We start from the raw sequence: 25,857 nt of genomic DNA, 5'->3' as shown, positions 1-25,857 counted from the left end.
AGAAATTGCTCTCTTCCTTCTGCTCCAACACACATATGGATTTTGCATGCCTTCCAGCACATTTGGTATTATCTTTGTTATTGGCTAGTTAATGAAGACTATAATGCTGTGATTCTTTATTTCATGTGTTTAAAACATATTTATGCTGCTTGTGTTATTTCCTCTCTTGGCAAAATGTAAAAATGCATTTTTACTAATAAAATCATTATGACTTAGAAAGATATCACATTATGAGAAAGTTTGAGATATACACATTTTACATTGTTTTTAGAGCTAGTAGTCATTTAAAAAAATGATGAAATAAGATCTTAAAGGAGAAGGCTATATATATGATAGAGAAAATACATGAGGATTTTTTAAAAATTACCATGAAGATACAAGGATAGAGACCTAGTTTAAATGTTTATATAAGGAAACCTGAGAGACTTAGCTGATGACAGAACCAGTATTCAATAATGTAATATGCCTGCCAAAGAAAGCTGATAGTAGCCTACAGCATTAAAAGAAGTTTCTCAGACATTGCTCCAGAGGAGTCCCCCAGGTATCATCTGGTGACAAAGTCCAGTGCTATCAAACCTTTAACTGGTATTACTCAGGTCTAGGGTATTGACAGGTTGCTGGAAGGGATTCTAACATCTGATTGTGTAACTGGACAAATAATATTCCAAATCAATTCCAATACTAAGACTCCACAACTCTCCTGAAAATTTTTTTCAAGGTCTAGGACTAAAAAACATGCTTCCTGAGAACTAACTGCTCTAACCAATTTGGATAGAGAAAAAACTCTAATTTTCCTTTATGTCCATTTCACTGAAAATGAGGTTTTTTTTTTTTTTTTTTTTTAATTGCAGCTGCTAGCAACTCTGAAAAAAATGAGATTTATAGTTTTCTCTAGGAATCCTGGCTGTAGATCAAGGAACATTCTCCCAATGAAAATGTTTTGATCTCCATCCTTACCGTCACCTAAAAACTGACAAAATCAGATTTAGTACTTATTGTGGGGAACAGAACAATCTTGGTTGCCTAAGTAACATGGATGGAGTGAATCCAGGCATCATAAGTTGGTAGAGTCTTTCTCTTAAATGCTATTTGACCACAGGAATCTGCAATATTTACCAGGCAATGACTCATGTATTTACCCTTAAGGATATTTCCATAGATGCACAGTCTGAAAAGAAAATCAAGAAATTTCTCATTATAATCCATATCCACCCCACTCTAACCACCTGTATATTCCATTTTGAAAAAGCAATCCAAAGTCGAATAGCCTTCTATATTCTTTGTCCTTTGAAGTTTACACAAAAGATCATTGCAAAATCAACCAGGTGTTTGCTCCTGGATAGGGTACCAAAATGGATACCTGAAAAACGGCCAGACATTCCCATTCCTGTCCTCCACCGTCTTGTTTCAGTCTCAGTCTCTATTCCTTGTTCTCTGGGGATATAGCATTGTTTGTCCCTCAGAGGATTCTTTACTCTAGCAGAAACTCTAATAGAAAACTCGAACTGCAAACTAAAGTTTTAATAGATGCTTCATTCAGGCCCAAAGAAGTTTCAACTCCAAAAATAAAAACAATCAAAACACTACCTACAAATGTACCTACGGTACACACAGTACCCTTCAATATCTTAAAAACCTTTTGTTCTTGTTTCTCTCCAAAGTGTGCATGAGCTTAAACAAGCTTATCAGACTTCGTAGCAAGAACATGTACCCAGGAAAGCCAGTGATTTTATTAATAACTATGTCATTCGCTACTTGCTAATTTTTGGTGGAGCAATTACTCAAAGTGACTTCAGACAGAAATAGAAATAAAAATATTTAAGAAATAAATTTATTTTGTTGAAGGTGATATCAGCCCTAGACATACATCTTTAATTCTTTACTTTCCTACTGTGAAGTAACATAGAGAAATTATATAAGTAAATATGCTAACTTGATTAGAATAATAAGGTTATTTAAACAGATATTTAGAAGGAAAGTAGCAGAGCAATAAAGGAAACTGACTTTGGCATTAAATACCTCCAGTTTTGAGACCAGATTTGCTACTTGCTATTTTTGTGACCTGAGTAAGACATGCTACCTAATATCAAAAAGCTTCAGATTCCTCATTTGTAAAAAGAAATAGTAATATTTATGTAGGTATAAATTGCGAGAATGATTTTAAAACACTTGCAAAACCTTTTGCAAGGCACATATTCCAAAATTGTTGCTCATTTACGCCACAAACATTTGGGGATTATTTCCCTTAAAAGAACTTTGGAGCACCAGAGCTAGCGGTAGCAATAGATAACATGTACTGAGCCTGTACTTTGGGCCAGACACGGTTCTGCTTGAAGGTTTATACACACCATGAGTTAGACGCCTTATCATACTTTCTTCCCTAAATTAAATACAAGCCAGTCCTCCTTTAAAGTGAGTGTGTGTGTGTGTGTGTGTGTATGACATTTGTAAGCAAATGCATATTATGAAAACTTAAATAGATACTAAAACTGCTTTTCTAAGTTGAATCATGTCTAATCATGTCCAAAAATGAAAATCAAACCTCTGATAGCTCTGCATTATATCTGTAGCCATGCTGGCATCTAATGCCTTTCCTTTTTTGTCTGTTTTTTATTTGCTTTCTTCATTGTTCTAGCCATATATGTTTGATTTTAAAAATTCATACGGAAGAATTCTCTACATATCTAGAAATTAAAGTTGGTTTTATGAAATATACTTTTTTTATATACTAGAAATTAGATAAAGTGTATATACCAAATTGACATAGTAAATTATTCTTCTAAAATCAGCATTATCTTATCCTCCTCTTTTTAGAAGTCTTTGCCTGTCTGACCAGGGTATTTCATATTCTCCTTAGGCAGTTAATTCTACCAACTGTTCTATAGCAAAACATTCTTTTCCCTCTAACCTCAGCCTGCTGAAGTTTAAACCTATTTATTCTCCTGGACCTCACCCTATCTTCTTCATAACTCTGTCATGTTGCTATGTGACAATGCTTTTGCAGATATTTTAAATCATATTCCTACCTTTTTAAAAATTATATTTTATTAAAAGACTTTACTAAGGAGAATTAAATTATGTGTGAAGTTTCGATTTGGGGGATCAACAATTTATACAAAAGTTGGAATTGTAATCTCATTATTGTAGAAATATCTTGGTGTTTTGAGGGGGGTGTGTGCATGTATGTTTATACTTTGAATGTTTGACTAATATACTTTTTGTTCTTTAAAACATTTGGATAAAACGCTTGAAAGCATATCACTGCCAATACCATTTTCTAAAACTCAACAAGCTTTATAGTTTCTCATAAAGAATGGTCCCGAGGCGAGGCTCTGCACTGCATATTTACGAGGATATTAATTTCCAAAGCGTTGTGTGATTTGAATACCATTTGTTGTCATTTGTCTTTCCTTCTTTTCCCCAGAGAGAAAGCACAGTTGTTTTCAACTTACTTCTCTGTGTTCCAGATGAAAGAGGATAAAGGAAAATGAAATTAATGTTATAAATTTAATAATTTAAGTGTAATAAGTTTTTGCTGATTTTTTTTTCCTGGAAATTTTAGATTGCCTTTTCTCAAGTTAGTTCTGTATCTCTAGAAGAAAAATAGCTGAGCCTGTTGTAATGTTAAGAGATGATTAATTTACTTCAAACTGAATTCACTTCTCTTGCTTTCAAAACCAATTTAAATATGAAGGCAATATTTTTAAAGGTTTTCTTTTTTTTGATGTTCAAGCTAGTTTAATAGGACAACAATACTTGTTATTCTTGGCATCAGTGATTTCGGGGGAGTTACTAAAAATGGTAGAAGGGGAACTGAAGAAGGGTTTGAAAATCATACATAAAACAAAATGTAGTATCTCATACCAAACTTTTATAAAATCTGTGAAGTTTCTCCAACTGATTAACGAAATAATAAAGTATTCCACAAGCAAACACTAACAGAATATATTCTTTAGGTTAGTGCTAAGTGACAATGTAGACTAGACTTTTCCTATTTAACCTTTAATTCATTTTTTTTGTCACTGATTTAAGAAAGAATAATTCACTAAAAACTTTGAAAGTAAAAACCCTTCCATGGTATTCCCAATGCCTGTAACAATGCCCAATGCTCAATGAAGGAAAAAAGTAAATATTTGATTTTTTTCCCCTTGCTGGTTGTTCTAATTAAGCATCCTTTTGGATCTTATGACAGTACAAAAAAGGGAGGGGGGAAGAAAACCCCATAAGATACAGCCTGTCCAGAGGAAACCTACAGAGAGATAGAACCCAGCTTCTATTGCATGGGAGAAAGAAAGAAAAAATATTTTTTTGAACAGAGGTAAAATTATATGATCCTATAGAGTGTCTGTATCAGATTCAGTTCCAGAGGATGGAGGGAGACCTCTGGAGAGGGAGTCAGGGAGTATGAGTCAGGGATCAGGATCCTTCACCCTGGAGGCAAACAGAACAAGGAGGATCAGGGCACTCCCTATACATCCTTCAGAACAAAAGAAGAGGAGAGGCAGACAATCAGGAAGTTCATGCCAGGTCTCATTAAATGTAGGTATTTTTGTTCTGGCCAGATTTTCAGGAATATAGTCTAGTTGTATTCTCACAGAGGAAAAAAAAGAATGACTACAGTAAATCACTTCCTAACATTCTATCTCCCAGAAATCTCCATTGTTTGGCCCTTCTGATTCTCTTTAATGCAATAAAAACTGATGGTTAGGTTTTTCAGGGATTTTCTATACCATCAAGTAAAGTTTAAATAATATTTGATACAGTTTTACTGTTAAATGTACATTTTTTAAAAAAAAGTCATCTCAAATGGCACTCATTTACTCAACTGTTTAAAGTCCATTTCAAGTCTACTCTACTGCAGACACTGGTTAATCTTCTAGATGAAGCACAGGCTAATACCAGCTACAGGACTCTTGTCCTCAGGAACTCAGTGCAATAGGGGCATATAAAAGCATTTAAACAACCAGAACGATGCAGTTTCTAATGTCCAAGATCCATGAACATGATATAAATTTCTATGGAGATTTTTTCAGAGAATCTGAACATCCCAAGTGGCAAAGAACTTGCTTTATTGAGGGAGAGAAAAGTAAATAGCAAATAAGCAGCAAAATAATTACTAAAAAAACTGCCACGGTATAAGAGAAAGGAAATGGAAGTGTGTGGGTGGAAAAAATGTCAAAAGAAATTAAGAAAAAGAGAAAATTAGTCAAGAGATAATTATATAAATCTACTTACATATTTATCAAATATAATTCAATCTAGTATATAATTTACAAATGGAGACATGCGCAAAATAGAATCACCCTTGAATACACATTTGGAATGCCAAACTTTCCATTTCACACCCTACGCCTCAATTATGCTCATCACTATCAAGTTAATTATCCAACAGTGAAACCGATGAAAGCATTATACTTCAAACTCCGATTTAGACTCCATGAATCTGTACATTCTGTTGTATTCATTCATTTATTAAAAAGTGAGCATGTTCTATATGCCAGTCCTTTTACTGGGGTGTTCAATAAGCTAAATTATACACAGTCCTTCAATATGAACTCCCAACTGCTTTGTGACAGAGAAAGGTAGTGAGAAACGACCAGGCCAAGAAAATAGGGCAGAATTCTCTGAGGAAGTGGTATTATTCAAGATAGACTTTGAATATAGAATTTTAAACTAGGTTAAGGGAGTGTGGAAATTAGGGCAGACTGAAGGACAGGAACTTTCTGTGCAAGAACAGCATGTGCCAAAGTGCCATGAGGAGCTGGGTAGGGATAGGGGAATGGGGAGGCTCTAAGCAAGGCCCCTGCAGCAGAGCACAGAGCCTGGGAGAGAGAGTGGCACTAGATGGGAATGAAAGGTAGGATGGTCTTAGGTCACTCAGAACCCAGAACCACAGGAAGAAGTTAATGAGGCGGGGGTAAAGAGTCAAGAAGTTATGGTACAAGGCAGAAACTTTCAGAGATGTACTCTGAGATCCCCTTGTCTGCAGAGTAGAGAAGCTAGGCCTGGAAAATAGAAGCAAGAATAAGTGCAAGAAAATTCCTTGGAAGCTTCTCTGCATTAGTTTAAAGATATGGAAAAAAAAAAAAAAAAAGATATGGTAATTGGGACTCAGATGGTGCCAGAAGAAATAGAGATAAGCCAACTGATTTAAAAGGTGTTTAGAAAGTTAAAAACAAGACTTAATAACAGTTGGACTATAAAGGGTAAAAGTACAGGGTATATTAAGGAAGTAACCAGATATTTGGCTGGGTAACCAGAATACTATAAGCATCATTCACAAAGGTAACAAAGAGGAGACAAAAGCCAAGGATTAAGGACCAAATTTAAGGTACTGGAAAAAGAACATTCATGAATTTCATTTTAGAAGGCCATGTGACATCCAAGAGACTGAAGTGTGGGTCTGTTCCTCAGGAAAGAGGTCAAGGCTAAAGCATATTTACATGGTATAGATGATTGTATCTAAGGAGAGGACAGAAAACGAGGAAACGCCAATTTCAAAACCTTGAGGAACATCAATATTCAATGGCCAAGTGGAAGAAAATGAAGTTTTCTAAGAAGTTGAGTAGGAAAAGGAAGCATGGATGAGGGAACAAGTGTGTCAAGCAGGAAGGAGAGTCCAATGTTGCAACATTTCCATTGCATTTAGCAAAACGGATATCACTAGTCACTGGCTAATGCTACTTTGATACAGGGAGACGAATGAGAACTAGATTGAAATAGATTGAGGAATGAATGGCAGGGATGGGACTGAGGAAATGACAGCAGTAAACATACAAACATAGACAACGAGCTTGGCATTGAAGGAACTGATAAAAAAGAAATTATTTTTATTATTACAAAATCAAATACCGCATGTTCTCACTCATAGACGGGTGTTGAACACTGAGAACACATGGACACAGGGAGGGGAGCATCACACACTGGGGTCTGTTGGGGGGAAATAGGGGAAGGACAGTGGGGGGTGGGGAGTTAGGGAGATAGCATGGGGAGAAATGCCACAGATAGGTGAAGGGGAGGAAGGCAGCAAATCACACTGCCACGTATGCACCTATGCAACAATCTTGCATGTTCTTCACATGTACCCCAAAACCTAAAATGCAATAAAAATAAATAAATAAATAAATAACATTAAAAAAAAGAAAGAAATTATTTGTAAGAGGACTTGAGAAAAATACAGAAGCTTTTTGTTGTTTATTTTGTTTTGCTTGTTTGGTTTTTGTGTTTGGTGAGATTTGTCTGTATGTTTTTTGAGACTTAAATATATATCTTTAAAAGTCAATGAAAACTTTTTTTTGGCTTTCTTTTGGAGACAAGTTCTCACTCTGTTGCCCAGGCTGTAGAGGAGTAGCATAATAGTTTATTGCAACCCTGGACTCCTGGGCTCAAGTGATCCTCCACCTTCAGCTTCCCAAGTAGTTGGGACTATAGGCATGCATCACCATGCCTGGCTGAATTTTTTTTTTATTAGAGACAAGGTCTCACTATGTGCCCAGGTTGGTCTCAAACTCCTGGCCTCAAATGATTCTCCTGCCTTTGCCTCCCAAAGCAGCACTGGGATTACAGGTGTGAGCCACTGTGCCCAACCTCAGTGAGAACTCTAACAGTTGAGAGAAAGAGTTTGATCATGTTAAAATCCCAAGAAAGCCAAGGAATTGAGTTAAGTGAATAAGGATAGGAGAGGTGCCAGATGAAGATGGGTATATGTTATGTATAAGGAAGCAGAGGGCTTCATTTGTTTGTGACTGTGTGTGAAAGTGAGATCACTTGCTCAGAGTAGATTATCTGTTGAAATAGCCAGTAGTAAAAGGGTGGTGAGATAGAGGTTTAAGGAGAGTGAATAAGATTTGCTATTGTCATTGAGAAGAAAGGAAGATTTTTGTTGACTAAAGAAACATAGTAACATCATGGGAATAGTAAGAGTCCATTTGAGTTAGGTGGCTATGAATTCATCAGAGAATCAAAGTGTCATGTTGTGAAATTTCAACCGCATTTGGTCACTCATGAACAAGCATGAATAATGCAGACAGTTAGGGTCATTCAGGGATGAGGTTATGTCTTTTGAGCAGAAAGGCAACAGACAAAGAATAAAAAGTGGAGCTGTAAATGATAAAAACTCAGAGCTATATTAGGAGAAGTGGAAAAACAGGAAATCTGATGGCCTGGGAGAAAGTGCAGGAGTCAGTGGACTAGAGTGCCTGATGAGGGTAAGGGAGTGGTTGTAGTGTGAAAAGCTGCACCAACCTGCTCAGTGCACAGGGAATTGTTGATTAACCTGTCTGAATTGTCTGAGAGAGGAAACAGATGATAACAAAATCTAGGGGACGTTTGTGGGAACAGATGACTAAGACAGAGTAAAGAAAAGGTCATGGAAGGTGAAAAGGTCATGACCTTATTCACTAGTAGGTCAAGGAACTGAAAAGGGACTGTTCTGACTAGGTCATTCTCATAAATGCTGAAGCCACTCAGAATAATGGCAGCCGTGAGGGGAAAAGGCAAACAATGAGGCAGGTACCAATGGCCAAAATGAATGATGGAAAGTGGCCAAAAAGTCTGAGGATAACAGAGGCAGAGACCATACAAGGTAGCATAGTGAAACAGCCTTGGAGAAGCGTATTTTTTAAATAGTAAATTCAGCACCAGAAGAAGATGCATGGCAACTTTACCTCTAAGTTCTGTTTTCAGAATAACATTTATACCAATGTGATTCATTTTGTCTAATAACCAAGTTATATTTACAGTCAAACATTTCATATGGCTAACTTACAGCAGCACAGAATATCAAAGTTACCTTAGTTATGCCATTTAATGTTGTGTGGAAAGAATTATTAACTGTTCCTTATATTTCTAAGCAAAAAGACTTATCTACAGCAGGGGTCAGCAAACATTTTCCTTAAAGGGACCGTCTGCCAAAACTACTCAACTCTGCTGTGATGGTATAAACCAGCCTTAGGTAGTACATGACTGGCGATATTTCAAACCCCATCTGTCCTATTTCCTTACCTATTATTCAATTCATTCTGGACTCAGGTGGAGGGCTGGGGGTGTGGCAATTATTGGGTCCATTAAAAAGCTAACAATTACTTCTTTTAGATTTAAAATATAAAGAAAATCAGCCAAAGGCTTATGATTTTCCACTCCCCCATGAGAACGCTGAAAGCAAGCACTCACCTGAACATACAGTTCTCTGAGTTCATATTGAAATTTCTTGGGATCTGTGGTAATTGTCACTGGGCCAATTTCTGTGAAGATAAAAATGACGTAGGTCAATAAATAGTAATCGATGGCATTAAAGACTTTATTGTGTTTATGGATGTCTTTCCACTGTGCACTACATGGTTACTTATTAAGAAGAAATAGCAAAATACCAAATACTCTTTCTCAATTTGCAACTACCAGAGAATAACTTATAATTTACTGTAAAGTATGCATATCTAAAAGAGTGAAGTTTTAACCATGGGAAATGCAAGGAGGAGTAAAACATGTCACAGGACAAAGAATCAGGAAAGCACAGTTCCAGTTCTTTCTTATTCTCACCAGTCAGTAAATATTTATTAATAACCACTTCATTGTTAGAATTTAAATGAATCACTTATTCATCTATAATTCAGTTTGCCCAACTTTAAAGTATAAATTTGTTTGCAACTTTTCTGTAAGTCTTAACTCGTTCAAAATAAAAAATTTGATGCTAAACAAAAAAAGAAAAAAGTGAACATTCAGTGCCTATCCCATAGGTTTTTAAGATTTGGAGGTGTACAGTTGCAAGAACATTAACAGTGCAGGAAATAGTCCCCATAACTTTTTTCTCATGGCTGGGTGGCTGACACTAGCTATCGCTAGCCTCCTGGACTGGCTTTGATCATAACTATTTTCAGGGCTGTGGCCATAGTCATGACTGCCCAGATGTACTACCCAAAACCACTGCTTCCAACAGGAAAAGATGGGGCCACTGCCTTCCGTGGAGAGCCAGGACTTATATCCTAAGTCAGATGAATTGAAGGATCCCAGATACCATGGGTTAACTTGGAAATCTGTATATACATATATATTTGCATTTTTGGTTGGATACAGCATGTCTATAGTAAATATTTCAGTCCCCAAACTTTATTCTCTTTTAAAAATAAATCAACTCCTAAAATAGATAACCTAAAAGTGGCCATTTATGGGTATTGAGATACCCATAAATACCCAAGATAGGGTATCAACTACTTTCCTCAGAGAGAATCCATGCATTTAAGTAATAGTATTAAAATTCATCTAGGTATCATGTGCTTAGATATATCATCTTCAATTCTCAAGGTAGATTAAAAGCTTCCTATCTTATGTAATGAAGATGTAGACTTCATTCAAAAGTATAATGTGCAACTACAATACAAAATTATAAAGATACTTAACATTTAGCTTTTATAAAATATTTTCTAGCTTTAAAGGCATACTGCTCAAAAAGGAGTTTATAACTCCAAAGAATAATTAATTAGCCAAACCTTCCATAACAAGCTACATATGGTACAAAAACAGACTGTAGTATTTTTAAAATAAATGAGATAAATTGGAAAGGAGCTATAATTTGTCTGCCATAACCCATGTAATTTTTCTTAGAAATAACAGGAAAAAATGCCTCAACCTTTCACTATAGATTAGACACTTTGCAGTTTGCAAGAGGAGTGGAGAAGCAATTGGAGAAACTGTGAAAATGCAAACATCTGCATTCCATACAAAGCAGAACAGTCATTAGCCATGTCCCAAGTATATGGAAAATGGGAGAAGCCTACTCCCTCAAGACTAAACAAAGGCATACTTTGCAAAGGAATGCAAAACAGCAAAGAATATGCCAGGCAGTTACACCCTGACATATAAATTGTCAGTAGCACTGTCAAGCCAAGCTTCTATGTTCCCACATTGCATAATACTGAAATAATCCAAGAATTTAAAACTCAAGAAGTAGAAAGAAATACAAAGAATACTAGAAAAAAACCAATTACATAATAATAAAGAGTGTAGACATGCAAGGACATTCCCTATAGTAATAAAAATATCTCTGAATATGTGCCTGTTCTTCAAGAGTGGGGATCAAGGGATGCTATTAAAATAAAAAGACTGATTAGCTTTCATTTTAGTTAACCAGAGACTCTCAAATATACACCTGTTTTCAACAAAGATAGGAAATCTCTCTTAAAGCTCATTAATAAACAATTTTGCAAGCCACACAGGACAGCTGAGATAAATCTTTTATCAGTTATGAGAAATACTCAGGAGAAGTAACAGCTTGCTGAGCTGCCCCATCCCTCCAGCTGTAAGCATCCTTTCCAATTCATTTTAACTGAATGATATGACTATTTGGCAAAATCAGCCCTCCTCCCTTTCAGAACTTGCTTCCATTCCAGTCTTTCTTTTCACATAACAGAGCCGTGTGCCAGTCGTGTCATTAGCAATTTCCTCTTTTCTTCCTTTTGACTCATGCTGGTTTCATCCCCTGCCAAGCCTTTGATGACATTCAGCAGGTACAACTTTGTCCTCTCTTCCTGCCTGAACATGGTCCTCCATTGCTTATAGAATTAAATGGAAACTCTCAAAGGTAATCCAGGCCCTCACTACAAGCTTCAAACTTTGAAGCTATGGCACTTCCTTACCATCCCCATCACCGTCCCTTTTGTCTTTCTCCTGCCCATGTACCTCTCAGTCTATAAGGTCTAATTTAAACCCTATCTTTTTTAATGTTTTGCCTTTTCTCTAATTTGCTTTACTGTTGTCCTGATAACATTATAACAGAAAATGGGAAGAATGAAGCTGCATATTTAACAAAATGCAGAGATCATTTTCACACGATTCAGTTCATGTTACCTAGTTGTTTACAAAGAAAACTCACCCATAAAAAACAAAATGCCCATCAATCTCAAATATAAGTATAGAGCTAGAAAGGGCATTACAGATCATTTGGTTTAATCCCATTATCCTACAGACAGAAAACTTGAGGTCCAGAGACAATTAAATTGAAAAACTTTAGTAGTGAAGAAAGAGGTGAAGATATCTGATAACATATCTAATGCTGAGTGACCTATGAAGCTCACTAACTTTCCATTTTTTCCAACATCTCCATTCTGTGAATTATATCAGGGCTAATATCCTTCTCCTTTCCTCTGGACTATGGGCAGGATGAGCTTCTTCAGAGTCTAGAATTTTAATCTGAGGCACATAGTACCCAGCATTCTTTGTTGTCACATGCCTGGATATTTTTAAAGGGTTTTTTTTTTTTCTTGAGACAGGGTCTTACTCTGTCACCCAGGCTGGAGTGCAGTGGCACTATCACAGCTTACTGCAGCCTTGACATCCTAAGGTTCAAGCAATCCTCCGGCCTCAGCCTCCCAAGTACCTGGGACCACAGGTATGAGCTACCAAGCCCAGCCAATTTTTTTATTTTTTGTTGAAACAGGGTCTCATTATGTTGCCCATACTGGAGTGCAATGGTGTGATCACAGCTCACTGCAGCCCTGATCTCCCAAGGCTCAAACGATCCTCCTGCCTCAGTCTCCCAAGTAGCTGGGACTACAGGTATGAGCCAGCATGCCTGGCTAATTTTTTAATATTTTTTGGAGACAGGGTCTCACTATGTTGCCCAGGCTGGTTGGGTGGATATTTTTTAATAGACTGAGTATCTCTCTTGCCTTGTACATATTATAATCAACCATACAAAGCAACTTTGTTAGAAAACTGCCTCTCAAATCTATTTAACAAAAATATGTTGAACACCTATTTTCAGTTGCCACTGGTAACATAAAGATGAATGAACATGGACCCTGTCCTCAGAGTCTCATCAGTCTAGCAAAATAAAAATGTAGATACATAATTACAGTATGATATAGTAAAGGCAGAAATAAAAGTGTGGAAAAGGCAATGTAGAAGCACTAATTGATAGAGACTTTTTTTTTTCAGGAAGAACCAAGGGAGATTTCAAAAATGATGTGAAAGTTCTGGATTTAAAATTAATTAAAACAAAAGTTATTTATTCATAGCGATTTCTTTTTAAGTTCTATATATCAAGTTCACAAGGTATTTACATTTTGTAACAAATAAGTTATTACATATCACTACCTATATTTGCAAGAACTTTTATAATTCACAATACTCTATAACACGTGGTGACTCACTTTAAGCCTTTTAACAACCTCATAGGGTAGGTAGAATAGATATACTTATATAGACAATAGAAGCTGAAGTGATTAGCCAAAGTGGCCCAGCCTCTTTAAGAGATACCACAATACCATGTGTCAGCAACATGATAGCTAGCATCTACCATACGATACTATGATTGCCTGATTGCTTTAATCATGCCTCGATTGACTGTTAGCACCTTGAGGGGATTAACTGTCTCAGTACACATTCAGTAGATTTCCAATAAGTGTTTCAATACAGGAAGAAGGGGGAAAAGGAAAAGAACAAAGATTAAACCTAGGCCTTTAGATTCTTTATTTCTTGCTTTATCACTACATCATGGAGCCTCAACGCTATAGCTAAAGACCATGTTACAAGATCAGTGATGACACTAATTAATCAACTGAAAAAATGTTCAGTTTCCTATGTCACCAAAATGTTTTATTCTTTAATCAAGTAAAGTTGATATAGACAACTCATACAATTTCCATACATAACTTACTTAAAAAAAAAGAAGGTAACATGTATTATACAAAAATAAAATTATTTTGTGCTTCAGAGGCCATTTTTTAGTTTTAAAAAATGTCTGACACTCTAAGGAAATCTTTTCTCTTTTCAATAATCTTATTATTTCCCTTTTCCTAGGGATTTATCAGATGGGTTGGGTTTCTTTCCAGCATCTCGGCCATTGTTCTCTTAATCTGAGTTGTTGGGTTGTACTTAAGAAAATAATGGAAAGAAATTCACAATGTAATATTTTCTTTCACTGGTTCATTTGGCAAGATCAATATCCAGCCCCTCACTTCCTTTTTCCTTTCCACTAACAGATTTCTGCTACTTGTAGCTTTTCTTTACTCAAAGCGGTTCCTTGATAATAAGAGGAATATTTACTGGCGCCTTCTAGGGTATAAACACTGCCTGGACATAATTCAATAGCAATGTTTGTAATTTCTTTGTTCTTTTTAAAAACATATTGTTATTAACTTTATATTGATAGTGACACGTGAATAAATATATGAAAAGTTAAAACAAGAATCCCCTGAGCTGCATTATAAACTAGTCAATATTTGCAAGACATTATAGAAGAAGCTAAGAAATATGTAAATCAGAGGATCTGCCACAACAGGAGTTGAAATATAGTTGAAAACTTAAAAAACAACAAGCTATGGAAAGTTAAAAGAAAGCTAAACCAGCATCTGAGAAGAGCCAAGTAGTACAGATACATAAGAACAGTACATTTTATTTGTCCAAAGAGAATAGTGAAATCCATGAGCTGTAGGAAAATACACTGTGAAGGCATCCCGGAAGAGACAGGGTATGAGTGTGATATGAAGCAAACACCAGATTAATAGAGGTGACAAAAGAGCAAAGAAATCCTAGGCATTGGGAAGTGGCCTCCTCAAAATGCCATTCATGAGCTGAAGGTCAACATGTCCCTCCCACTTTCTAAAAATTCTACTCTTAGTCACTTAATTTAAGACAAATCAATTCCACTGTCCTTCATGTGCAAAGATGTTAGTATAAATATATATATTCAAAGCATTGGGGCTGTTTTCTGAACAAAAAAATAATAAATTATGTTTTCTGCTTTAGGATACTGCAAAAAATCAGATTATTATATCTACTTTTGCTGTTTTCAATTTATCTACAGTACATGCTTTCCATATTTTTCCATACTTACTCAATTATAATGTTGCTGTCCAGCACCATCTTTAAATGATCTCCATCAAACCGACAGAAGCAGAACTGTTTCCTGACTTTGAGCTGAGCAAATGCCAAGTATATTTCAGGACTCATTTCATTGAGTACATTCCTATTCATATTAGAACAGGTGATTTTCAGGACCACTTAAAGGCCCTTATGATTGTTTTGACAATAAAGTAATGTATTTTGTGTATTTTATAAAACCAGTGATGAATTTGTGCACAGCATATTATCTAATATGGATTAAATAGCATTCTGTTCCACTTCCAAAGAAATTATTCACTTAATAGGGGGTATGATAACCTTAAATATATGAATTGAACAAAATTGCACATAGTATATTTCACTTCATGGACTGCTGAATGGGATGTAGAAAAAAATGTTATGAATTCAGCAATGTTACACAGATGTTTAGAACAAGAAGCAAAGAACTCTTTAATAATGAACACAGGGCTTTGAGGTATACAGAGTAGGACATTATTGCTTAGATGACTTTGGCCAAAGCAGCAGAAAGCCCTCTTGCAAAAAAGTCATGGGAGTTTTATAACCAACAAAGTTCAGACTCTCAGTTTTATATGTTCCTAAATATAAGATGACATTTTCAACATTAAAATACATCTATGCACTGATAATGTATAATCAGAGATACAAGAGAACATGTATTTTAAGTTATGCTATTTAATAAAATTAACAAGTTTTCCAATGCCCTCAAGGTACCCTGAAAGCAAACAAAAAGAAAATAAATACCATCTTCAAGAATATTTTTGAATTGAAATAATTCTTATTAGGGTATGTGTTTTAAATTTTAGGATAAAAATACTGTAATTCATTTTAAAGTTTTAATTGCGCTTATGCAATTCCTTAACATTAATATTCTTCCAAATAAATCTAGTCATAAATTAAGGATAAAGAAAATAAAACTTATGAAGGAAGAAGTAAAACATTGATGAAGAAGAAAAGAGTCTGTTTGCAAATCCTTAGAAAGGAATCATTAATACTGCTGCAATTTCCACACGTCAGGAGAAGAGACCTAACGTCAGCCTCGATTGTTTCCACAACAACCAAACGAATGTATGCAGCACTTTGTGTTTTCAGAGAAAACAAAACCCTATTTATGAAGCAAACATTGTATTCACAAAAATATGGGAATCTGAGACTGCTAAAAGCATGATAGATGTCTGTGTGTATAAGTAAGTATTCCCTAAATACTTGCATCAGTTCATTCAACAAACAGGCAGTATACATGCTTAGCAGAGTTCAAATTGTCAGAAGAAACTATAAGCAAACCAATAACTTAAAGAGAGGAGTCTTGATTATAAAAGTCAGAAATATCTGGGTGTGTCTTACAAATTTAAGGGACAGTTGCATGGACTTATGACAAGGTTCTGCTGTCACCAGGGCTTCATACTGGGGTCTAATGCTTTGCAGTCACTGTAGGGAAATATTTTTTTCCTTTGAATTTATGTTTATAAGTGAAGTTCAATGGGACAGTGGATTATGTGCTCCAGGATTGGAGCCTTGGCTTACGCATGGTCCCACCTCTCACCACCAGAAGGTTCTCTGCTACCTACATTCCTAGATGCCCAGGCCCTACTCAGCAGCCCCATCTCTGCTCCTACACGCTGTCATCTTCTGCCCCAACAGAAACCTGTACGTGGGAACAGAAAAGGGTGAGATTGGGGGGTGTGATGCCCAGCACCATCTTTGAGTGGGGCATGGAATGGCAAACCCCTCTCCAGGCTGGCAGCACCATCACTCTAGTAGAGGCCAGAGGCCCAGTCTCAGTGGGACAACCTTTGTATGCACTTGCAATCAGCTACCGCACACCTCAGTGCTGAGGCTTAAAGATCCCTGGGGGTCACCTGCCTGTCAAGAGTTGGTGGGTGGCTAGCCCATGGAAAGAGGGCATGTCTGGTTCCAATGGACCTACCAAGAGCACAGAGCTTGTGGCTTGTGCTGCTGGGAAAGAGAACCTGGCAACCCAGACTTCTGGTGCCTGCATGGATCTACATTTGCCTAAGAAGTATCCAGATGCCCAGGGAGCTCGCTCTCAGACTCCATGCCTGGAGGATCTTCTCTTCTAGGTGCCAGTTCTCTGAAGTCTGCCTTAATTTATTAGCAAAAGTTTTACTATCCCTCATTGTGTGCAATGCTAGTTTTAAAATGCAAATGTCAGAGCATTTAGCTGGTATGTGGATTCACTCAAATTACACAATTCCTGTTTCCTGGCTGATCCCAGATGGTGCCTCCAGCTGGCCAGAAAAGACAAATTCAAACCAGATTAAGGAATACTGAAAGAGGAACCATTTACTGTATCATCCTAACAATAGCATGTTTGTTCCAGGTTTATTATGACATTGGGTTAAGTAGTACTCTCTACTGAAAAATCTAAGAGTCTTTATTAATGAAGAGAGAAAAACCATGTGTATATAAAAGAAAGCTAAATATTAATATATATATACTCTCCTGGCAAATTAATCCATGGATTTAATATATTTAAATCAAAATCTCAAAAAAGGATTGTTATTGGTTATTTTGTTTTAAAACGCTTAGTAACATTATTCTTGAATTTATTTTGAAATGCGTATGGGCAATTTTATCAACAAAAACTGACTAAGACAGTAAAGGACATCACAAGCATCAACAACTAAGAGGTTAGGAGCACTGGTATACAAATAAATATGTAATAATGGCAAAAATGTATAGTCTATATGCAAACTAGTATCTCAAGACAAGGTGCTTAAAGCAGGATTATTAATTTTTAAAATATTAACTTTAATTCATTTTTATAGTATATAGTAAAATAAGCTCCAAATGGATGAAATGGCTAAATATAACATTATAATTTTTTAACTAAATCTAAATTAGAATATATATCAGATCTATATAAAAATAACATTCTCCTTTCAAAGCAATATAACAGATCATAAAGGAAAATGCTGACAGATATAAACATAGCAAAAATTAATAAAAATTAAAATCTGAAATACCAAACCAGATTAAGCAGCATTTTTATCAACAATTAAAATAGATTAAAACATGATATCTGAAGAGATTCTTCAACTTCATAAGAAAATAAAAAACACTACATGAAAGGAAAATTCTAAAAAAAGATAGCAAAAAAACAACAGGAGCAAAGCTCACATTTAGTCATAGTGAAAGAGAGGCGAACTTCAGCAAATTTGAAGTATATTTTGTAACAAAGAAAACTTTTTTGAAAGATTATTACTTAAACTAGTGTCATGATAAACCTGAAATATCTGTACTGTTGGCAAGATTGTGTATGGTTATAACAGCTGCAAAATTTATTACAGTTACATGTATTAGATGCTTAAAAGTATTTTGTGATACACATATGTTAATCACAGCACTATTCACAATTGCCAAGACATGAAATCAACCTAAATGCCCACCAACCATAGACTGGATAAAGAAAATGTGGTATATATATGCCATGGAATACCACGCAGTCATAAAAAAGGACAAGATCATGTCCTTTATAGCAACATGGATGGAGCTAGAGGCCATTATCCTAAGCAAACTAACATAGAAACAGAAAACCAAGTACTGAATCTTCTCAGTCACAAGTGGGAGCTAAACATTGAATATATATGGACACTAAGAAGGTAAGATTAAACACCAGGTCTACTTGAGAGTGGAGGGTGGGAGGAGCATGAGGATTGAAAAACTACCTATTGGGTACTATGCTTATCACCTGGGTGATGAAATAATCTGCACACCCACTACATATAATTTATCTATAACACAAACCTGCACATGCATCTCTGAACCTAAAACAAAGGTCTAAATGAAAGTATCTTATGATAAAGTCATTTCATTCTTTGTTATAATTCACAGGAAATAGAAAGGCATGAACATTATTAGAATATCGTAACATCAAAATGGAGAAATGATTAAAAACATATGTCTCTAAATAATATTAGGCATCAATTAAACTATTGTTCCATGAAGAAAAATAAGCCAATGTTTATTATACAGTAATAACTGAAAAGGCAAAACACAGAATTGTACATATACTTTAACTGCAATTATTTACAAAGACGCATGTGCTTAAGGACAAGTTCTGAAAGGTAACACCAGAGTAAAATTAATGTTTGAAACAAATAGAATACTCAAATAGAGTAATGAGTATGTTTCATTTTTCAAAACTTTCAACTTATTGTACTGTTTTATAATTTAAGAAAAAAAGAGGAATTTCACCTGATCACATACAAGCTTGATGTTGTGTTCATGAATTTTGATTGTGTGTGGTTATTAATTTGTTTATAATGGTCACCGGAAAAAAAGCACAGAAGTATTTCTGAGCATTAGGCAACATAACAAGGAAAGCATTAATTTAAGACATTATCTGTTAACGTTGTGAGGTGAAATATTTTAAGTATTTCGAGTCTAATCAAAACAGCCATTGTCTGGATATAGTATTCTTGTTCAATCCTCTCACTTCAAGCTTTCATCTCTTTTAAGTGCACAAGTCTTGGCAATGTCATCTTCCTACTGTTAGTCTTTACTGAATATACAAAGAATTCCTTTTCATTGAATGCAATGAAACACTGTTTGGACTTTTAACACTGAAATCCACCACAGCCAAGTTTTGGTTCTTTTTCTGTATATTATTTATATTTTCTATATATTTTGTTGCAATTATGTATGCCTATTTATACACACATCTGCTTGTCTTGCTTTTTTCTCTTCATAGAAGAAATATTTAAAATATGAAATATCCAATATAATTGTACATACTATAAATAATTCTGGATCATCAATGTAAATGCCCATTTTAAATTTAGATACTTCTCTATGAAGAAGTTCAGAGTATTCACTTTAGTTGGTAACTAAAAGCATCCCAGATTTAGACATTATCCTAGTCTCTTTAAGGTCAATGAAGTTAGTTATTTTGTTCCAGTTTGAATCTTCTCCAAAGGCATTTCAGCCCAAGACAGAATACACATCATGCTAATACTTGATAATAGGAAAGCAACTACATTTCAGCCATCTCACTCCCTCCCCTTACAAGTCACCAATGCATTGCTGCAATTGCAGAAAGAGGCAAGTGTCTCCACACAAATACCATTGGGCTGTGGCACATATCCAAAACTTTCCAAAAACTATAGCAGAGAAACAAGAGACATTCTGTGGCATTCTCTGGTATCACTGTGATCAGTCCACCCATACCAACCGATATCACACACAGGGTTTCAATACCTCTGCTCCCAATTCCCATGCTTCTCCACTTTATTCTGAAGCACATTGTTAACTGATTACATCAAGTCTTCTCTTTAAAACCTGAGCTCTAAAAGGCAGAGATTGTTTCTTTGTTGTATGATCTGTACTCAAACCAAAATGTAATAATCGATGTGTGTTTTACAGACATCCATTCATAACAATTAGCAGGCACTGAAAGGGAGATGAAAATATTACTGTCAAGTTATGTTATCTGTCACTGTTTCCAAAGCAATCTAGAAAAATGCTCATCTCTACATTTTTGTTTATATTTTTTCTATACGAGAGGCTGTTTCCCTCATTTACTTATCATATCTTTCTTCAAGATTCAACTTAGGTCTCAATTTGTTTTGGAAAACCTCCTGAATGTGTCACTCATCTGAATTAGAGCTCACTCAACTGATTTCTTTTAAGGATATGTCTTAACTGTCTGTTCAGTATTTATCAAATGTGGTAAGCATCCTCTAAAATGGCCTCCAATTATCCCATGTTCCGATATTTATACCCTTGTATAATCCCCTCTCCTGGGCTATAGGATGGACCTAGTGCTCTGCTTCTAAAGAAAGAACGGGGCAAAGATGATGAGATGTCACTACCAAGATTAGATTATAAACAGACCACAATTTGTGTCTTGCATACCCTCTCTTGCTCTCTGATGAAATCCAGTCATGTGAACCAGCCATGTGAGCTACCCTGTTACCCTATGGAGACCCATATAACAAGAAACTTAGGGCAGCCAACAAGTACCTGAGGCTCTCAGTCCAATAGCTCAAGAGGAACTCAATCCTGCCAACAACCACGTGAGTAACTTGGAAGTCGATCTTTCAGTCAAGTTTTTCAAGGACCACAAGGTCCAATCCATATCTTAATTAAAGACTTCTAAGAGACTTTGAACCAGAGGACCCAGCTCAGTAATGCTAGGGTTCCTGACCCAGAAAAACTGTTAAATAATAAATTTTTATTGCATTAAATAGCACTAAGTCTTAGAATAATTTTATGCAACAGTACATAGCTACATTCACTTATGCATTCTCCGAAACTAGATTATAAACTGCTCTGATGATACCAACTGTGACATTTTGAATCTCCAGCACTTAGACAGTGACCTTCACTGTTTGATGACAGTGAAGTTATAGAGACAGTTCTGAACAATATACACAAATCACTACTTTAAAATAGTCACTATAGCAATATATAGAGGAAATAAAGTACAGTCTCCAGGTTCAAAAATCTGTAGTTTAATTTGCAAAACAAAAATATGTATATGTATATGTGTGTACAATAAGAAATATACAGATACATAAATAACCAACTTTAGAAGAGGCTAACATTTAAGTAATAATTAAGAAAATGAAAAATGTGATGTCTGAAGAAATTGGAAAACATTCATATGGCTGTCAGGAAAAAAATTAAGAAAAAGAAGATACTAGGTACTATAAAATCCCTTAAAATATAATAATTATGCTACTTAATCCTAAGAAGTATGAGAGAAATAATAGACATTAATAGAACTTTTGAAATCATTCATATATTATCTCTAATGCTGCCTATGCATCTCATCATATTTGATCATAAACATCAAAGAGACAGATAAAGGATTGAAGAAAATTCAAAGCAATCAAAATTGAGTTCAAAACTCTGAAGAAGTTATTAATGAAAAAGTACACTCTGCCAAAAAATCAACTAAAAAAAATTTGAGATCTTTACTGGCAAATGCACTACTTCTGATACTTTTTAATTCAACAAATAATTTTTAAGTCCCTACTAGCTAATCATTCCCTGAACTTGGAGTTGACTACTTAAAGCTTAATAAGACCGTTCACATTGTATGTAGCCTAGTTACTTGGTGAACTTATATAATGTCTTCTTAATTATATAAATGTTCACCCATCTATACAGTTTAGTATAAAAAAGGTGAATATGCTTGATAAAAGAGATAAGGAGCACTTTTTAGAAGGTATTTTTTCTGGTGAAGGAAGAGAACAACCTGGAATAAAATCGAACATTATCAAATGCCTCATATTTGACAGCGCTGTGCTTGGCACAACTGTGGGGAAAAAAAGGCACAATCCTTTTCTCCAATAATTTCATAATCTTAGAGAGAAAATGAAGGATAAAACAAGTAAACAAGCAAAGGGACAAAATAACAAGTTGAAATAAATGCTACTATAGAAATAAGCAGGCTATTGAGACAGAAATAATGAGAAGAGGGGTGCTTACTGTAACAGTGACAATGGAAGAAATCTCTTGTATTTCTCTCATATAAAATGACTGTCTACAGTCTCCATTCACTTTTATTGGTTATTAGGTATTTTGTGCCAATTTGTAGAAGCTTTTTATATATTAAGCAAATTAGGTTTTGTCTGTGATATAAGTTGCAAAAAATTTCCTCCACTTTGATGTTTATTACAGCAATTTTGGCCATGCAGAAATAGCTTTCTTTTAGGTAGTAAGTAAAATTAATCTTTTTCTTAAGGTTTCTTGATTTTTATCACAGTTGAGAAAGCTTTTTTCATTCTAAAGTTATATAAAATTCTCTCATGATATTTTCAAGTATATTTGTGGTTTATGATGTATATTTAAATTTTTGATGCATTTGGAATTTATCCTAGTCTATGGCATAAGGTATGGAACCTCTTTCTTTTCCAGATGTCTATCCAGTTGGCTCCTCATTATTTATGGAAAAAAAAAACCACATTTTTTTCCACTGCGTTACAAGCCACTATGATTCGCATATCTATTCTACATACTAATCCACTAATCTTTCCCTTCATGCTCAGAACCAAATTGTCTGAGGCTTAATAATATGTTTTAATATCTAGTAAAGCTAGTTCCACATCATTACTTCCCTTTTGCTAAACTTTCCTGGCCATTCATGCTTATTATTTTTTCCTATCAATTTTATTTATTTATTTTTTGTTTTTTTGAGATAGAGTCTTACTTTGTCACCCAGGCTGGAGTGCAGGGCATGATCTCGGCTTACTGCAGGCTCTGCCTACTGAATTCAAGCGATTCTTCTGCCTCAGCTTCCCATGTAGCTGGGATTACAAGTATGCACCGCCATACCCAGCTAATTTTTGTATTTTTAGTAGTAATGGGGTTTCACCATGTTGGCCAGGCTGGTCTCAAACTCCTGACCTCAAGTGATCCACCTGCCTCGGCCTCCCAAAATGCTGGGATTACTGCATGAGACACCACGCTCAGCCCATATCAACTTTAGATCAGTCTATATATATCCAAAAATATCCTGTATGTACTTTTGTGGATGTCACATTAAATTTATACAAACAATTAGGAGAAACTGAGATGATGTTGAGACTTTCTATAGTGTATTATTCCAATTATTGTAATATTTTGGGGGGAACCTTAGAAGTCTTTTAAGGTTCTGTTTATTTTTTTCCCATATATGTTTACAAATTTCTTGGTAAACCTATGGCTAGCTATTTTATCTTTCTTTTAGATGTCTTGAATTGGGGTATTTCTTCCATCATATGTTCTGAATCGTTGTATTTTTTATTTATATAAAAGCTATTGATTTTCAATTTTTTTTTTCATTCACCACCGTACTGATGTTTTTACTGTTTCTAAGGCTTTTCAGCTTTCCAGGCACACAATCATAGAAGCTGTAAATGTTTTTCTACTTTCATATCTCTAATTTCTTTCTCTTATCTAATTGCTTTGGCTAGTACTCCAGAACAATATTTAGTATAGTGATAATGGAATTACTGTTTTGTTCCTAAAATTGTCAAATGCTTGCTTCTAGTGTTTCCCCACTAAGGATAATACTGGATTTGAAATTGAAACACATACATTTTATCAGATTATGAAAATATATACCTATTCCCTGTTAACAGTTTTGGGGTTTTTCTTTAAATTAAATCCAGCTTTAACATTAATTTTGTTAAATGCCTTTTACATATATTAATATAATCATGTGCTCTTCCACTTAGATGTAATGTTAATATTTTCCTTTGATTGAACTATCATCATGCCCCTGAAATAGACACCTTTCATCAGGATTTTATTCTTTTAACATGTGCTAAATTCTGTTGGTCAACATTTTACTTAGGATTTTTGCAATTATTTGCATGAACATCAATATGAAAGATCTAAAGTTTTCTTTGAAGTGAACTTTTTACTAAATTTTGATGTCAATATCATGCTCATATGATTTACCCGCTCCCCGAAAGGGTTTAAATATCATTAACATTATCAAGATTTTGAAATTTTGGTAGAATTCCCTTATAAAATCATCACGGCTTTGCGCTTTTGATGGTAGTGGGGGCATAGATTTATGATGGTCTTTTTTTTTCCAGTTAATATATCCACTTTTTTTTATTTTGTTGTCTTGCTCTGTCAACCAGGCTGGAGTGCAGTGGCATGATCTCAGTTCACTGCAACCTCCACCTCCCCAGCTCAAAAGATCCTCCCACCTCAGTCTCCCCAGTAGCTTAGACTACAGGCACACACCACCATCCCTGGCTAATTTTTGTTTGTTTGTTTGTTTGTTTTTTGTAGAGACAGGGTATTGCCATGTGGTCCAGTCTGGTCTCTAACTCCTGGGCTCAAGCGATCTGCCTGGCCTCCCAAGTGCTGGGGTTACACAAAACAGCATGATAGTAGTACCAAAAAAGACATATAGACCAATGGAGCAGAACAGAGATCTCAGAAGTAACACCACACATCTACAATCATTTGGTCTTCGACAAACCTGACAAAAACAAGCAATGAGGAAAGGATCTCCTATTTAGTAAATGGTGCTAGGAAAACTGGCTACCCATATTCAGAAAACTGAAATTGAACCCTTCCTTACACCTTATACAAAAATTAACTCTAGATGGATTAAAGACTTCAATGTAAAACCCCAAACCATGAAAACTCTAGAAGAAAACCTAGGCAATACCATTCAGGACATAGACACAAGCAAAGGCTTCATGACTAAAACATCAAAAGCAATTACAACAAAAGCCAAAATTGCCAAATTGTATCTAATTAAACTAAAGAGCTTCTGCACAGCATAAGAAACTATCATTAGGGTAAACTGGCAACCTACAGAATGGGAGAGAATTTTTACAATCTACCCATCTGACAAAGGCCTAATATCCAGAATTTACAAGAAACTTAAACATATTTACAAGAAAAAAAAAACCCTATCAAAAAGTGGGCAAAGGATATGAATAGACACTTCTCAAAAGAAGACATTTATGCAGCCAACAAATACATGAAAAAAAGCTCAACATCGCTGATCATCAGAGAAATGCAAATCAAAACCACAATGAGATACCATCTCACGCTAGTTAGAATGGTGATTATTAAAAAGTCAGGAAACAATAGATGCTGGTGAGGCTGTGGAGACATAGGAACACTGTTACACTGTTGGTGGGAGTGTAAATTAGTTCAACCATTGTGGAAGCCAGCATGGTGATTCCTCAAGGATCTAGAACCAGAAATACCATTTGACCCAGCAATCCCATTACTGGGTAGATACCTAAAGTATTATAAATCATTCTACTATAAAGACACATGTACATATATGCTTATTGCAGCACTATTTACAATAGCAAATACATGAAACGAACCCAAATGCCCATCAATGATAGACTGGATAAAGAAAATGTTGCACATATATACCATGGAATGCTCTGAAGCCATAAAAAGAAATGAGATCATGTCCTTTGCAAGGACACGGATCAAGCTGCAGGCCATCATTCTCGGCAAACCAACACAGGAACAGAAAACCAAACACTGCAAGTTCTCATTCAT

The 25,857-nt window shown here is 35.3% G+C and overlaps 1 protein-coding gene across 3 annotated transcripts in view; it reads right to left on the bottom strand.

Moving 5' to 3' along the window:
• The window catches only part of HMCN1 (hemicentin 1), a 443,485-nt gene that overhangs the window by 315,256 nt on the left and 102,372 nt on the right, over positions 1-25,857 (bottom strand). For all 3 annotated transcript variants that reach the window (XM_012444401.2, XM_064370607.1, XM_064370606.1), the window contains exon 2: positions 9,172-9,242. In XM_012444401.2, coding sequence (XP_012299824.2) covers positions 9,172-9,242 — 71 coding nt within the window. The remainder of the gene's footprint in view (positions 1-9,171; positions 9,243-25,857) is intronic.

This window comes from Aotus nancymaae, unplaced genomic scaffold (genome assembly GCF_030222135.1).
Source record: "Aotus nancymaae isolate 86718 unplaced genomic scaffold, 86718_ANA_hifiasm-v0.15.2.pri h1tg000108l, whole genome shotgun sequence".
Taxonomy (NCBI): Eukaryota; Metazoa; Chordata; class Mammalia; order Primates; family Aotidae; genus Aotus; species Aotus nancymaae.
This window is presented reverse-complemented; position numbering and strand designations above follow the sequence as displayed.